The sequence below is a fragment of the Antennarius striatus genome, chromosome 8 (assembly GCF_040054535.1).
Source record: "Antennarius striatus isolate MH-2024 chromosome 8, ASM4005453v1, whole genome shotgun sequence".
NCBI lineage: Eukaryota > Metazoa > Chordata > Actinopteri > Lophiiformes > Antennariidae > Antennarius > Antennarius striatus.
This window is the reverse complement of record NC_090783.1, coordinates 16,899,726-16,912,160: the sequence shown is the minus strand read 5'-3', so window position 1 is coordinate 16,912,160 and position 12,435 is coordinate 16,899,726. Positions and strand designations below refer to the sequence as shown.

Genomic DNA, 12,435 nt, shown 5'->3' with positions numbered 1-12,435 from the left:
GTCCTCTCTGATCCAGGATTACTGACCCGCTTTCAAAAAAAGGCAACGACACGGGCCGTGGAGAGAATGTTCAGGGTGACCCGTGAAAGGACCTGTATGGTTCAGAACCACTAGAGGTTACCGAAACTAGAATTCAGATGAAATAAGTCTGTGTGTGCTCTTATCGGGTCTTCATATACCCGTACCTCAGCTGTTGGACAGTCATTTCCCTTGGTTACATTATTTACACAAACACCACAAGTACAGGTGTTTCGTGTTATTAGACTCACATCAATCGGCAGTGTATTTAAGGTGTTATGATGAGAAGCTTTTTGTACACGTTGGGTTAGTATAAAGATACAACTAAATACTGAAAGCCAAATGTTGGAATCTAATAACAGGCAAACAGGTTGGCTCATTACATCCAAACCGATGTAAACCTGCTTGACTGACAGGTCAGAACACGGTGGTAAAACACCGGTTGTGAGTAGAAATAGTACTGTGGGCTAGATGGAATGAGGTCTCAGGTTGTGGTTGTGGTTGCATGAGGTTGTCAATCGGGGTCTGCAGTAGAAACAGGAGGTGCAGTAAGAGTAAGAAATGACTGAAGAAATGACTGAAGAAAAAATGAAAAGGGAATTTTTGTGCTTTTTATTTTGTTCAGTTTTTACAGTAATTCCAGTAATTACTAGAAACAGACTGTATATACGCCATCGCCAGTGGAGCACATATGACACATTGTCATTTTGTGCTACACGCACCTTGAAAACACCATGTTTGTGGGAAAAAAAACTATTTTATAGTCATATTATGATAATTGAACTCATTGATGCTAAAGTCATGTTTATTTAACTTAATTACATTTCACAGCATTTTTTGTTATTTCTTAAAGTTCACGGTTTTTGTTAATTTTTCACGAATGGATGAATTGAAAACAAGAAGTAGTGACCAAGCACCCTGGTGGGAGCGATAAATTGAATGTGTATCCACTTGTTTTTGTATTTATGTTCAGTTTCTCTGTAAAAAGATGTAATTGTTAACAAACTACAACTTTGACTACTTTGTAATCCCTCTGTCGGTCATTATTGGGCCGGATGTGGGGATTACTGATAAAGACAGTAGTGATGACACAGTTGTCTGTCGTGACCATTGTGCAAATATTCCCTCGAGCTGCCTTCCAGAGAAGGTGGAGCCTGCTGGTTTTTCCAGGTTTTGCTGACATCTTCCCAGAGCTTTTAAATGTATTAATATGGTCATAAAAAGAGACCTCGAGGTGGACTGACTGAGAGGAAGACAGCAATTAGGAGAGATTATGTCTCATAAAGAACAGCAAGTCAGTGAACTTGGAGAAAAGAGGGGAAGGTCTGCGCCAGGTTGAATAATGACGACACAACACACGACAGACACACAAACGTTACAGCGACACACACCGCTGCAGCCTCTTAGAGAGGAAACCATCTGTTGTTTGATGAAGATTGCTAATGTTGGATTAAATTCTCTAAAGAAACACCTGTCAGGGAATTTCAAGCTGCTGTCATCTGAGAATGTCGGGTGAATAATTTTTTTTTTGTTACTGCTGACTGACAGTGTCAACAAGGCTGTTTTTAGGTGGAGTGTTGCTCCCAAAGAACTCTAACAAAAAGGGCAAATGTCATGGGTGGAAGTGTTACAATTAGAAAACTGAGGGCTGCAGGTAAAAGCAGATAATGAATTGTTTGAAAAGGGTGCAGAGAGGAATATTAAAACATGACTCAGATTAACATTGAACTTTAGAACAGTGCCCTCACTTACCTAACCTCTGCGACCTAACATTCTTTCTCTTTTTCTCTCCTCCAGGGTGGGTGCTTAGACGTCTTTCATCTTTTTCTCGTGCACTTTCTCTTTTTCAAACTAGGAGTCTTTATCAAAGGAGTGAAAGTGAAATAACAGTCTTCACATTTACCGCAGGTTACTTAGGTCACTGTTGGTCGATGTTGATTCGTCTCTGAGAGGAAGGTAACAACTGATGGCTGTTTTTCTTTTAAAAAAAGAAATATCTAATGATATTAAAAAATGTATAACCAAACATTGGCATATTTTAGCTAGTGACCCTCTAGTGGGTCATGCCTTTAAAGATTTGCCTATTTTTGCCAATAAGCAGGCCAGAAACCTAAGAGATATCCTGGTCAGAGCTGATTGCTATACACCACCTCAGCATTTTCTATCTCATTTACCTCAGGCAATTTTCCCTGTTTGAACTGTGCTCAGTGTAATTGCCATGATTAGAGGAGACGTGTTCCTACATCCCCATACTGGCAAGAAGTTCCATATCAGAAATAGGATCTCTTGCAAAACCAAATATGTCGTCTACCTCTTGAAATGCCCTTGTGGCTTAGTATATATCGGGAAAATGAAACGGGGATTAAAAATGAGGATTTCTGAACATAAGGAATAAAGATGAAAGATCCCCCGTGGCCAGGCACTTTAATTCTTCTGGCCATGATGTCTGTTCCCTTAAATTTCAGGGCATAGAAATGATACAGCCCTTTAAAAGGGGCGGTGACAGAGACAGATTTCTGTTACAGAGGGAATCCTATTGGATTCATACATTACAAACAGAGAATCCAAAAGGGTTGAGCGAAGAACTGCTGTTGGGTTGTTTTTTATAATCCTTTGAGGACCCCACTACAGCAGTGATTCTCATTCTGACTGTGAGGTTACTTACCCTGTTCGTCTATTCTGTATAGTGTGTTTATGAGTCTCTATTGTTCCCTTATACACAACTAATAGTTAGGCCATGCTGCTTTACATGTAGTTCCGTCTTCATTTAGTTATTCTTATTCATTTGACAGGAGTGTGAATATTATGTATTTTTTGTATATTATTCTATGTATTATTCAAAGTGACATCAGGGTGGCTTCGACTTGTATTTATATTTATATGCCATTTGCCCTGGACACATTTAGAGTCACTATTTGTATCTGGTGATCATATTTATTCTGCCAATTTTCTATTGCTATTTATAATTATCTTTTGTTAACAAAGATGTAGGTCACTTTCTACTGGTAGAGTCTTATAGCTCTTAACCCATTCTCCTTGTATTACCTTTACATGCTATGTCCCTCAATATAATTTGGTGCTATGAATTTTTTGCTGTTATTTTTGATGGTCCAATCTGCACAGAACATGGATGGATAGTAGTTTTTATAGTGCTTTGAAATTGATTCAAAAATATATTCTTTTTCTCTTGTACATATCTTGCCTTATAAGATTTGATTGTTTGTTCTGACGTACCTCCTCATTCGAAGAGGCTGTGTCAGGGTGGTTTTTACACAGATGAATTCTGTTAATCATGTGTTCTCTGTACTGATTGGTACTTGATTCTGACCTCACCTGTTTATGATGGATGTCAGTTCTATTGTACTTGTTCAGGCTGATGAAGGCTGTTTGCTGAATCGCATCCGTAATTTGCCCATAATAAATTATTTAAGTATTTATCTGTGAGTGCCGCTTAACTGATTTTTTGATCTTTGCCACTACTGTGCACCCATTACGCTATACAAGTTTTGGAGCTGTGCGCGCCGTCTCCTTCACCTGATCTGTTTTTCTTTTGCCATAACTATTAGGTAGTGTGAGTTACCTGAAGAATGCATGTGGGGCTACTAAAAACTAATGTCCGTGTGAAAATGGCTTCCGAGGGGAGGGGTTGAGTACCCAAAATGATGCAAGGTGCTGTACTGTCAGGGGTACTGGGCCCTCAGTAGTCTCCCAAAGCAAATTAGTCCGAGGTGACAGGCTGGAGTACGGGAGGCTCATGATAACCCCTATGAAGACGATTCACTTCCTGGTGCTTGGACCTTCACCAGTGGGGTCAGGCCACATGGGTCCATCCTCCAGTGGGTCCACTAGCCAATGATAAACCACAGGGATTAAGTGGGACACAGATCAGGGGGCAGATAAAGATGGAGGCTTTGTTGGACCAATCCTAAGTGTGACCTTCTTGGTGGGACACTCACTTGGACAGAAACACACAGACAGTCAATGATGTGACAGCTGAACCGGGAGGGTATAAGGTCATCCTCTCTACACGACCCGTCTGATGTTTAGGCAAGAAACTTCAAAGATGCTATAAGAATTTCAGGGGCCAAATATGAAATTGTTCAAGCATTTCAGGAGACAAATTGCCTTCTTCTAGCACTCAGGGTTGTTTGACTCCTACTTTGTAATTACAATATATTTACTTTAACTCGGGGATGGTTTTTCTTCAACAACAAATTTTAGAAAAATTTTTTTTGGTCCATCTAAATTATTTTGAAATGAATGTCATGGGGAACTTTGGATCAACATTATCCCGGTCATTGCTTGTTATATGGAAAAGCACCACAGGGTGCCTCATTTAAATGCTCTGGGACTGACACACTGAGCAAACAGGATTATCTGGAACAGGAATGACAAGTCAGGACTGTGTTCTGATATTTATTTATCACAGTGAATATATAAAGCTAATCCAACCTGTTTTATGTCTGGTGGTGAGACAGCATGGCAATGAGATGATTCTAGGATGATAATTCTGTACACTTAATAAAAATAAGTAGCTTTTGGTCACTTCGGTCTCCATAACCTCCTGAGAAATGCTTGTCGTTGAATTACAGGCAGCAGTGATAAAAAACAGATCGTTCCTATAAATGATCCACTTGCATTCCACAGACAACATTTGTTCCACTGTTATTATAAAATGACTGATAACAGCGGTCCTTTACTCCTGTGTTGGTATGTCCACAAAGTCCAGCCTGTGTTTTACACTAATCTTCCTTGTCATTTTAATCTTAATTTAATCTCCTTTGCTAGTTTCACTCGTGTTTCAGGCTGTGTGTTATTTGGCATTTCTCATGAATAAAAAACAAAACAGAGATTACAGTCCACACAGGAAAGTACCAATAATTCAGCTTCGTTAAATGATTGCCTTTATGATAACCAACAGGAACTGGAACTTAATCATTTTGAGAATTCATTCATTTAAGAATTAGGCAGCTGCTTGGATGAACACATGCTAACAGAAAAGCCATTGGAAACAAACAACATCAACCACATCATTAAAATGCATCATTCAAATCCTACTGATGTAACAGCTGTCATCTGTACATCCTGCTGCAGCAGTAATGCCTTAGAAACTGCAGTGAGAACCAACAACCACCAGGTAGTACATGTGAGCAGTCCCTCTGTGTGTGTGTGGGAGAGAGAGAGAGAGAGAGAGAGAGAGAGAGAGAGAGAGAGAGAGAGAGAGAGACAACTTTATTGATCCCCTACGGGGAAATTACACTCTTACACTCTTTTATACATGCGTATATGTATCAAACCATGCATACAAAGTTGTGTACAGGCCCCTGAACAAACACAACACACACTAGGGGCCTGTAGGCATGCGTTTAGTACAATTGTTAGTATATGGGGAGGCAGAGTGAAGGGTCGCGACTTCGGGGTGCGCCCCAAATGAGCAGCTTGTGGGGGGGACGGCGCCTTGCTCAAGGGCGCCTCGGCAGTGGCCTGGAGGTGAGCTGGCACCTCCCACTGTCAGCTCACACTCCGAGGATGTCTGGCGGGAGTGGGATTCGAACCACCGATGTCTGGGCGATGTCTGGTCTGAAGACTTCTGCTCTACCGCTGAGCCACTGCCGCCCCAAGAGAGAGAGAAAGAGGGAGAGAGAGGGAGAGAGAGAGAGAGAGAGAGAGAGAGAGAGAGAGAGAGGGAGAGAGAGCATTGTTCATAAAATATCATTAAAGAAAGATTTCCTGATTTGTCGTTAGTATTACAAAACGAGTGAGGAGACACCAACAGACACCATATGTTGTCTGTCGTAAGAACATAACAAGTCATGAAGCTGTCACCAAAGCATCTCCACACAATCATCTAGTCATGCATTAACTTTGTCTGAGTTTAAAGTTTTTCTCTGTCTTGGTAGGCTTGGTGTCGACTTCCGGTCATGAGTCGGGGCGTCCTCCACAGCCTGCCTCCCAGATCTTGATGAAATCACTTCCTGTCCCATTGATCAAAGGTCCAGGCGTACTCCCAGTAGCAGTAGTACATCCCCACCAGGTCAGAGATCCAATCAACTCTGAGTGGGTAGAGTAGATGCCGTGGTCTTGGGTCAGGATCATGCAGCAGGAATCCCCACCACCACCACCTGGAACACTTCAGAAGTCAACAGTCATCCATGAGGATCTCCAGGACCAGAGCCAAGGGCCGCCGCCCCAAAGGGTTCACCTCCAGAGAGAACTGTCCAGACACAGCCCTGGTCAGACTCCAGGGTGACTCCACCTTCACAGGAAACGGGGCAGGAGTGGGCAACACCCCCAGTGAGTCAGACAGAGTGAGTCAGAAGGACAAACAGTCAGACAGGAATAAAGCCAGACAGACAAGACAGAAGGACAGAGGGACAGACAGATGGACAAAAAGACAGACAGATAGATAGACAGACAGACAGGCAGACAGACAGGCCGGCAGATGGACAGACAGACAGGAGATAAGTGGTGATACTAAAATAAAAACTTAAAGATCCTTTAAGCAACGACTTTACGAAGTTCTTCTCTTCGTCCATCAGTTATAAAGTAATTATATAATCCTCATAAACTTACAATATAAAATCCTTATAATCAGTTATAAACTGCCATATATAACCCTTATAAACCTTCGTTATAAACCTGAACGAACACTATTTCACGCACATTTGAAAGTACTTGACACGTTTCATCCATCAGCACACCTGAACGGAACCCGCCACGCCCTGTGAGCCACGCCTCCGACCCCTCCACCTGCTGGCCCCACCCACCTCAGGGCGGGGGGAGGAGGGGGGGGGGCTATAAGGTCGGACTCCCACCCGCCCCAGCGGCACTGCTCCGCTCCACACCACTCCAGGCTTGGTTTCCCGGCTGCCCCTGTTTCACCACAGAAGTCACCATGAGCACCTTGTTCCGCTCGGATTTCGCGCTGCCCTCTCTGACCGCCTTCACCAACGTCCGGCGCGGGAGGAGCGTCTATGGCGGCGCGGGGGGGCAAAACGTCCGGGTGTCGTTCGCCACCGGCTTAGACCAGGGGGATGCCAATAAATTTGGCCTTCATGAAAACAAAAAAGCTGCCATGCAAAACCTCAATGACCGACTGGCCACCTATTTGGATAAAGTGCGCTCTCTGGAGTCAGCCAATCAGAAGCTGGAAAATCAGATCCACGAGTGGTACAAGAACCAAGCCCCCACCATCAAGGACTACAGCAAGTATGAGGCTATTATCGAAGACCTGCGCAGAAAGGTGAGGTAGACGTGACGACCGTCATTGTACTTTTGTAAATTGACGCTTAAATTGTTAAATTAAAAATCCTCCACAGACGAGAATCCTCAGAATCAGCTTTTATTTCTTGTGAAATAAGGAGTCCTCATTTATTTATTGTGGCCCCTGGCCTATTTTTGAAGTTTTTTGATACCTTTGGTTTTTATCTCTATATATCACCTAAAAAATGTTTAATGCTGATCCTGTATTTTTTTCAGTTATGAAAAAATATCGGCTGCATCATTCTTTCTTATTCTTTCTTCTTTGTAGATCAACATGGCCACAATGGACAATGCTGGGCTGATGCTGCAGATTGACAATGCCAGATTAGCAGCGGAGGACTTCAGAATCAAGTGAGTGTAAAGGTTGTATCCGTTTGTATCCAAAGTAAAAAGAAATGAAAAAAGGCTTTAAGACTAGAACTTGACAAATAAATTGTGCCATCATGTGACGTGTGTTTTAGTCCGGGTGTATGTGTCTCAGACGTGTAACGGTCAACAAAGAGATGAAACTGGTGGAACTGGTTTTGATGAAGCTTCTTTTTTTTTTTTTGTTAATGGCTACAGCTTTGCAGCGGGTAAAGCATTGTAAAAAACGTACTCTTTTTTCTCGGTAGGAATGAGAATGAGCTGGCGGTACGTATGTCAGTGGAGGGGGACATCGTGGGACTGAGAAAGGTTCTGGACGACCTGACAGTGTCCCGTTCTGACCTGGAGGTGCAGGTAGAAGGTCTGAAGGAGGAGCTGGTGTACCTGAAGAAGAACCATGCAGAGGTAATAAGAGTTACCGTCCAGTGGATCGACTCAACAGCTTTTGGATAACCATGACCTGGATGACTGAGGACCTACACAGACAGCCGTATATTGAAGTCTTTGCTAAAGGTTTTACCTTTGGATTGTTAGAATCTACATACACAAACAGGAGGAACTAGTTTGGTTTGACTGCTTTGCCTTCAAGTTGTGTACCCAGTGTAGGTGTTGCCTCTGTCTGCTGCCAAAATACATGTTCTAATACAAAAACTGTCACAGGATATGCAGTTGCTTTTAATATTTGCTGATGACACTCCTCTAGGTCATTGTTAACAGGAAAGTACACAAACATGCCAAATTTGTGTCAATGTTGCATCTTTCAAATGTAGTTTAGTCTCAATTTGACGCTCGGTGTTTTGTGACACAGTGCATTCCCTCACCTGTTATTTAACTCTGTTGTAGGAGACCGCGGCCTTGAAAGATGAAATTAATGCCAGGACCGTGAATGTGGAAGTAGAGACCAAGCCTCAGGAAAATATGCTTTCCATCATGAATGAAATCAGAAATCAGTACGAAGGCATTGCTAGCAAGAACCAAAAGGAAACGGAGACCTGGTACAAGGGGAAGGTGAGATGAGTTAAACATTTGAACTCATGTTTAATCATCTCCTGCCTTTGTTAGAACATTTTCTCGTGTCTCACTTCATTATCAAACATTGTTTTCACGTCCAATTTCATGTCTTTCAGTTTGATGACTTTAACACGGAGGTTGCATCCAAAGTAGAGAACCTTCAAATCTCTAAAAATGAGGTCAACGAGCTCAAGAGGACCTTGCAGGGGCTTGAGATTGAGCTGCAGGCCCAACTAAGCCTGGTAAATTCAGGTCCTACATGCATTCATCCGTAGAAGAAGAAAATCCTGGAATGCTTTAGACAAAATCCTTTTTTTTTTTTTCTGTCCGGTGCAGAAAGCTGCGTTGGAGGGCCAGCTCCAAGAAGTAGAAAACCGCTACCATGTGCAGATGAACCAGCTCCAGGTAATAGTCAATGGCGTGGAGAACGAGCTCGCCAAGGTGAAGGCGGACATCGACAGGCAGGCCAGAGCCTACCAGGAGCTGCTTGATGTCAAGACCAAGCTGGAGATGGAAATCGCTGAGTACAGAAGACTGCTGGATGGAGAGGATATTAGGTGAGGAAATTCTAAAGAGAGGAGTTTTCATGAAGTTATGATTCATCTCGTCTGATTTCAGAAAAACAAAATCGTGCTTCACAGTCACGCCAAAACGATGATTCACATTATTAGAAACATTTTTATTTGTTTTTACAGTTAAATGACATGATACCACTCTTCTGTAGATCCCCTTCTCAAATGTTAATCCTTTTTATATGCTCCTATTATCTCTTTGTCAAATGCTGAATAGTAGCTTTGGTCTGTCTTTTAGTTCAACTATTGGCACGACTCAAGTCAGCGGTAAGTTCACTTTTTCTTTTATCATTTTTTTTTACTTGTGAAAATTAAACATACAAATAGATACTTTTTTTTAAAATTTAGCTGAGATTAACCCCTTCCTAACCCAGAGGAGGATGGTGGTGACTGAAGAGCTTGTTGATGGACAAGTGGTGTCTCGCCGCGAGGAGTTGATGTAGACTGCTTGAAAGAAAATGAAATCCCAAAAGTTGACACAAGGGGGCGCTGCGAGACTTCTTGATTGTTCTGAGGGAACTTACCCCAGGCCTTTCTTTCCTCCTGTGGGATGAAATAGAGTCAGCTTTACAATCATTTTTTTCACATTTGTGTTTAAGAACATTTTTTCTCCAGCTTCCATCCATCCATGTCAGTGTGAAACAGTCGTGCTATGATAGACATGTCATGTGTTTCAGGAGACGTTTTTAATGAAACATTGTTTTACAGGTTAAAACATATGTTTATTCCATGTTACTAATGGTAAAGATGTTTCATGAAGCGTTTTAGATTTAAAAATCACTACAGAGAGAAAAACATGAGTGAAAGAGGAAGAGAGGCACCTGCTGTCGATGAAGGTCTTCACGGATTGGATGGATGCTCTGGTTTTGTCTTTAACAGGAAGCACATGAATCAATACATTCACACGTCACAAGCAAAAAACGGTTACACCCACCCCCACCCACTAGCCCTTATAGGATACACAAGATATACAAACACACATACATAAAATGTAATATAAATACTATGTGTAGTATATGTGTTACAGTTAGAATAGAATAAAGATATAATCTCTCCTCTGAAGGTGATTTAAATTGAAAATGACGGTGAAGAATTTCCCTGGAGATTGGCTGGATGAACCATTTCTGAACTGCATTTAAGTCACGCTATAATGCTTTCTGAAGGTTTTGATGCGTAGTATGCATGTGAATGCTTTAGACAGAAAGGCCGTTAATCCAAATAGAGAACAACAGGGGATATATGGACGAAACTTGAGGTACCCCCTTTTTTTTTTCCATTGCTGTAAAATCAGAGTAAGAAAGACGCGAAGGTCTCGTAATATGTGTTGAACCAAAGGAGCAAGTGACCAATAGCGTAAAGTAGGTGAAGGAGGAGAGGAGGAGTAGTGTTCACCCATCTAAAGGACCTCAGTATAATCAATAAATTGTATGTCTATTAAAGCAAATGCATCATTGCTGATTTTTAACAAAGCATTTTGAGTGGAAAAGGTAGGTCAGACTCCAGACTGATTTGGAGACAAATCATCATTCATCCATTAAAAAGAATTTATATCTGTGTATATCTGTTGTTTTAAAGCCCAAATGTGTCGTACTGTAAATAGATTGACTTCAATTTTTCAAGGAACACCACTTATTTCATTAAACACAATTTTCATCTTGTTTTCTTTACTAAAGTCAAGGTTTATTATTATTATTATTATTATTATTATTGTAGGACCCAGCTTTTTTCACATGCCTTAACCCTGAAGAACCCTGAAGGCATCCATTCTGATTCTGATGGCCACAGAATTCCGGGATATGGATTGAGGTTGACTTAAATCAAAAAGGACTGTTGGGCTCTGGTGGAGGTTTGTGCTGTACTGAGTATTGTTGTTGTTATTAAGGTACTGCATCATTGTCAGCCTGGAGATAATGCTTGTATACATACTATAGGTATACTGTATAATAAGACATCTTATTGGAAGGAAATCAACTTCTGGTGTTCAACCAAGTAATTATGAGTAAGAATTTAAAAAATGTGTTTAAATCTGCTCAGGACACAGACATATGAGAAAATTTACTTTACAGATGTTGCTGTGCAGGTTTTTCTTATTTTATTTTATTTTATCTTAGCCTTTGTGCCCTGGCTATGTACAGATTTTTTAAAAATGTAAAGTAGCCAGTGTTTTCTCGGAATAAACCATTAAATCATCTGCTTTTAAACAGTGGTGTTTTTTTATACTTCAAGAAACACAAGCTTAGAATAATTATCAAACTAATAACGGAGAGGGTCGCAACATCAGGGGACTGTTGAATTGAAGCGTAATGACGTCACAAAGAGACGTGTGTGCTCCCCGTGTGACGTCAGTAATTGTGCAGAAATGTTTCTTCTTGCTTGTTTCTTGCTGCTCGGTCTAGTCACGACTTTACTGACACTAAAGATCCGCGCCACGGCATGCTGACGTCACCCTGGTACAATCACCTTCTCGGGTGACGTCATTTAACGGAAGCTGCTCGGTAGGAGCCGGTGTGAATGCCATCTGCTGGATGGACACAGCCACTCAGGCAGAATGACGTCATCGGGGGGAAAGGAATGCCAGTGAACCGGATTGGTGTGACCCGGGAGTCTGGATCTGAATGAAAACGGGGGGGTTGTGGTGGTGGGGGGGTACTTCGTATTGATAGTGATCAATAATAGTGATTTGTTTGGAAAAAAAATTACTTAAGGTATATATAAAAAGAATTAAAATATATTAAGAGGAAGATCACCCACGGTGATGTTCTGTGAAAGAAATCCGTGGACGGTCCTGGAGGGTGTTGGTGCTGTCCCTGGTGCTGAATCCACCAGAACCCTGGTGGTGTTCACGGCCCTGCGTGACTCAAGATGACGTCACGTAGGTTGGTCACTGCCGTCACACACACACACACACACACACACACTCACACACAAACACTTCACACTTCAGAACTTTGTGTGTCAAGGGTGTGTACGTGCGTGTGTGTGTGTGTGTGTGTGTGTGTGTGTGTGTGTGTGTGTGTGTGTGCGTGCGGACAGTAATATCCGTGCGTGTGATGATGTGTATGGTGGGATCCCGATTGTAATATGAGCGTGTGCGCCACTGCAAAAAGAGGAGGAAGGGCTGCCGTTCCCATTCAGAGAGAGAGAGAGAGAGAGAGAGAGAGAGAGAGAGAGAGAGAGAGAGAGAGAGAGAGAGAGAGAGAGAGAG

The 12,435-nt window shown here is 42.0% G+C and overlaps 1 protein-coding gene across 2 annotated transcripts; it reads left to right on the top strand.

Moving 5' to 3' along the window:
• The first annotated feature begins 6,861 nt into the window (after positions 1-6,861).
• Positions 6,862-11,419, top strand: LOC137599816 (keratin, type I cytoskeletal 19-like). Of its 2 annotated transcripts, none has more exons than XM_068320989.1 (8): positions 6,862-7,261; positions 7,550-7,632; positions 7,896-8,052; positions 8,491-8,655; positions 8,775-8,900; positions 8,995-9,215; positions 9,469-9,497; positions 10,944-11,419. In XM_068320989.1, exons 1-8 carry the CDS (start codon positions 6,914-6,916, stop codon positions 10,967-10,969), a joined length of 1,155 nt encoding a protein of 384 aa, XP_068177090.1. In that variant the 5' UTR covers positions 6,862-6,913; the 3' UTR covers positions 10,970-11,419. The 2 variants fall into 2 exon arrangements, with proteins under 2 accessions (XP_068177090.1, XP_068177089.1); XM_068320988.1 differs by lacking the exon at positions 10,944-11,419 and adding an exon at positions 9,579-10,927.
• Positions 11,420-12,435: the final 1,016 nt, after the last annotated feature.

What these genes read in the sequence shown, in the direction of transcription:
- LOC137599816 (XM_068320988.1), top strand. Translation starts at nt 6,914, where the DNA reads ATGAGCACCTTGTTCCGCTCGGATTTCGCGCTGCCCTCTCTGACCGCC. An exon ending in TCGAAGACCTGCGCAGAAAG is followed by an intron (nt 7,262 to 7,549) that starts GTGAGGTAGACG and finishes TCTTCTTTGTAG; the next exon opens with ATCAACATGGCCACAATGGA. An exon ending in GCGGAGGACTTCAGAATCAA is followed by an intron (nt 7,633 to 7,895) that starts GTGAGTGTAAAG and finishes TTTTCTCGGTAG; the next exon opens with GAATGAGAATGAGCTGGCGG.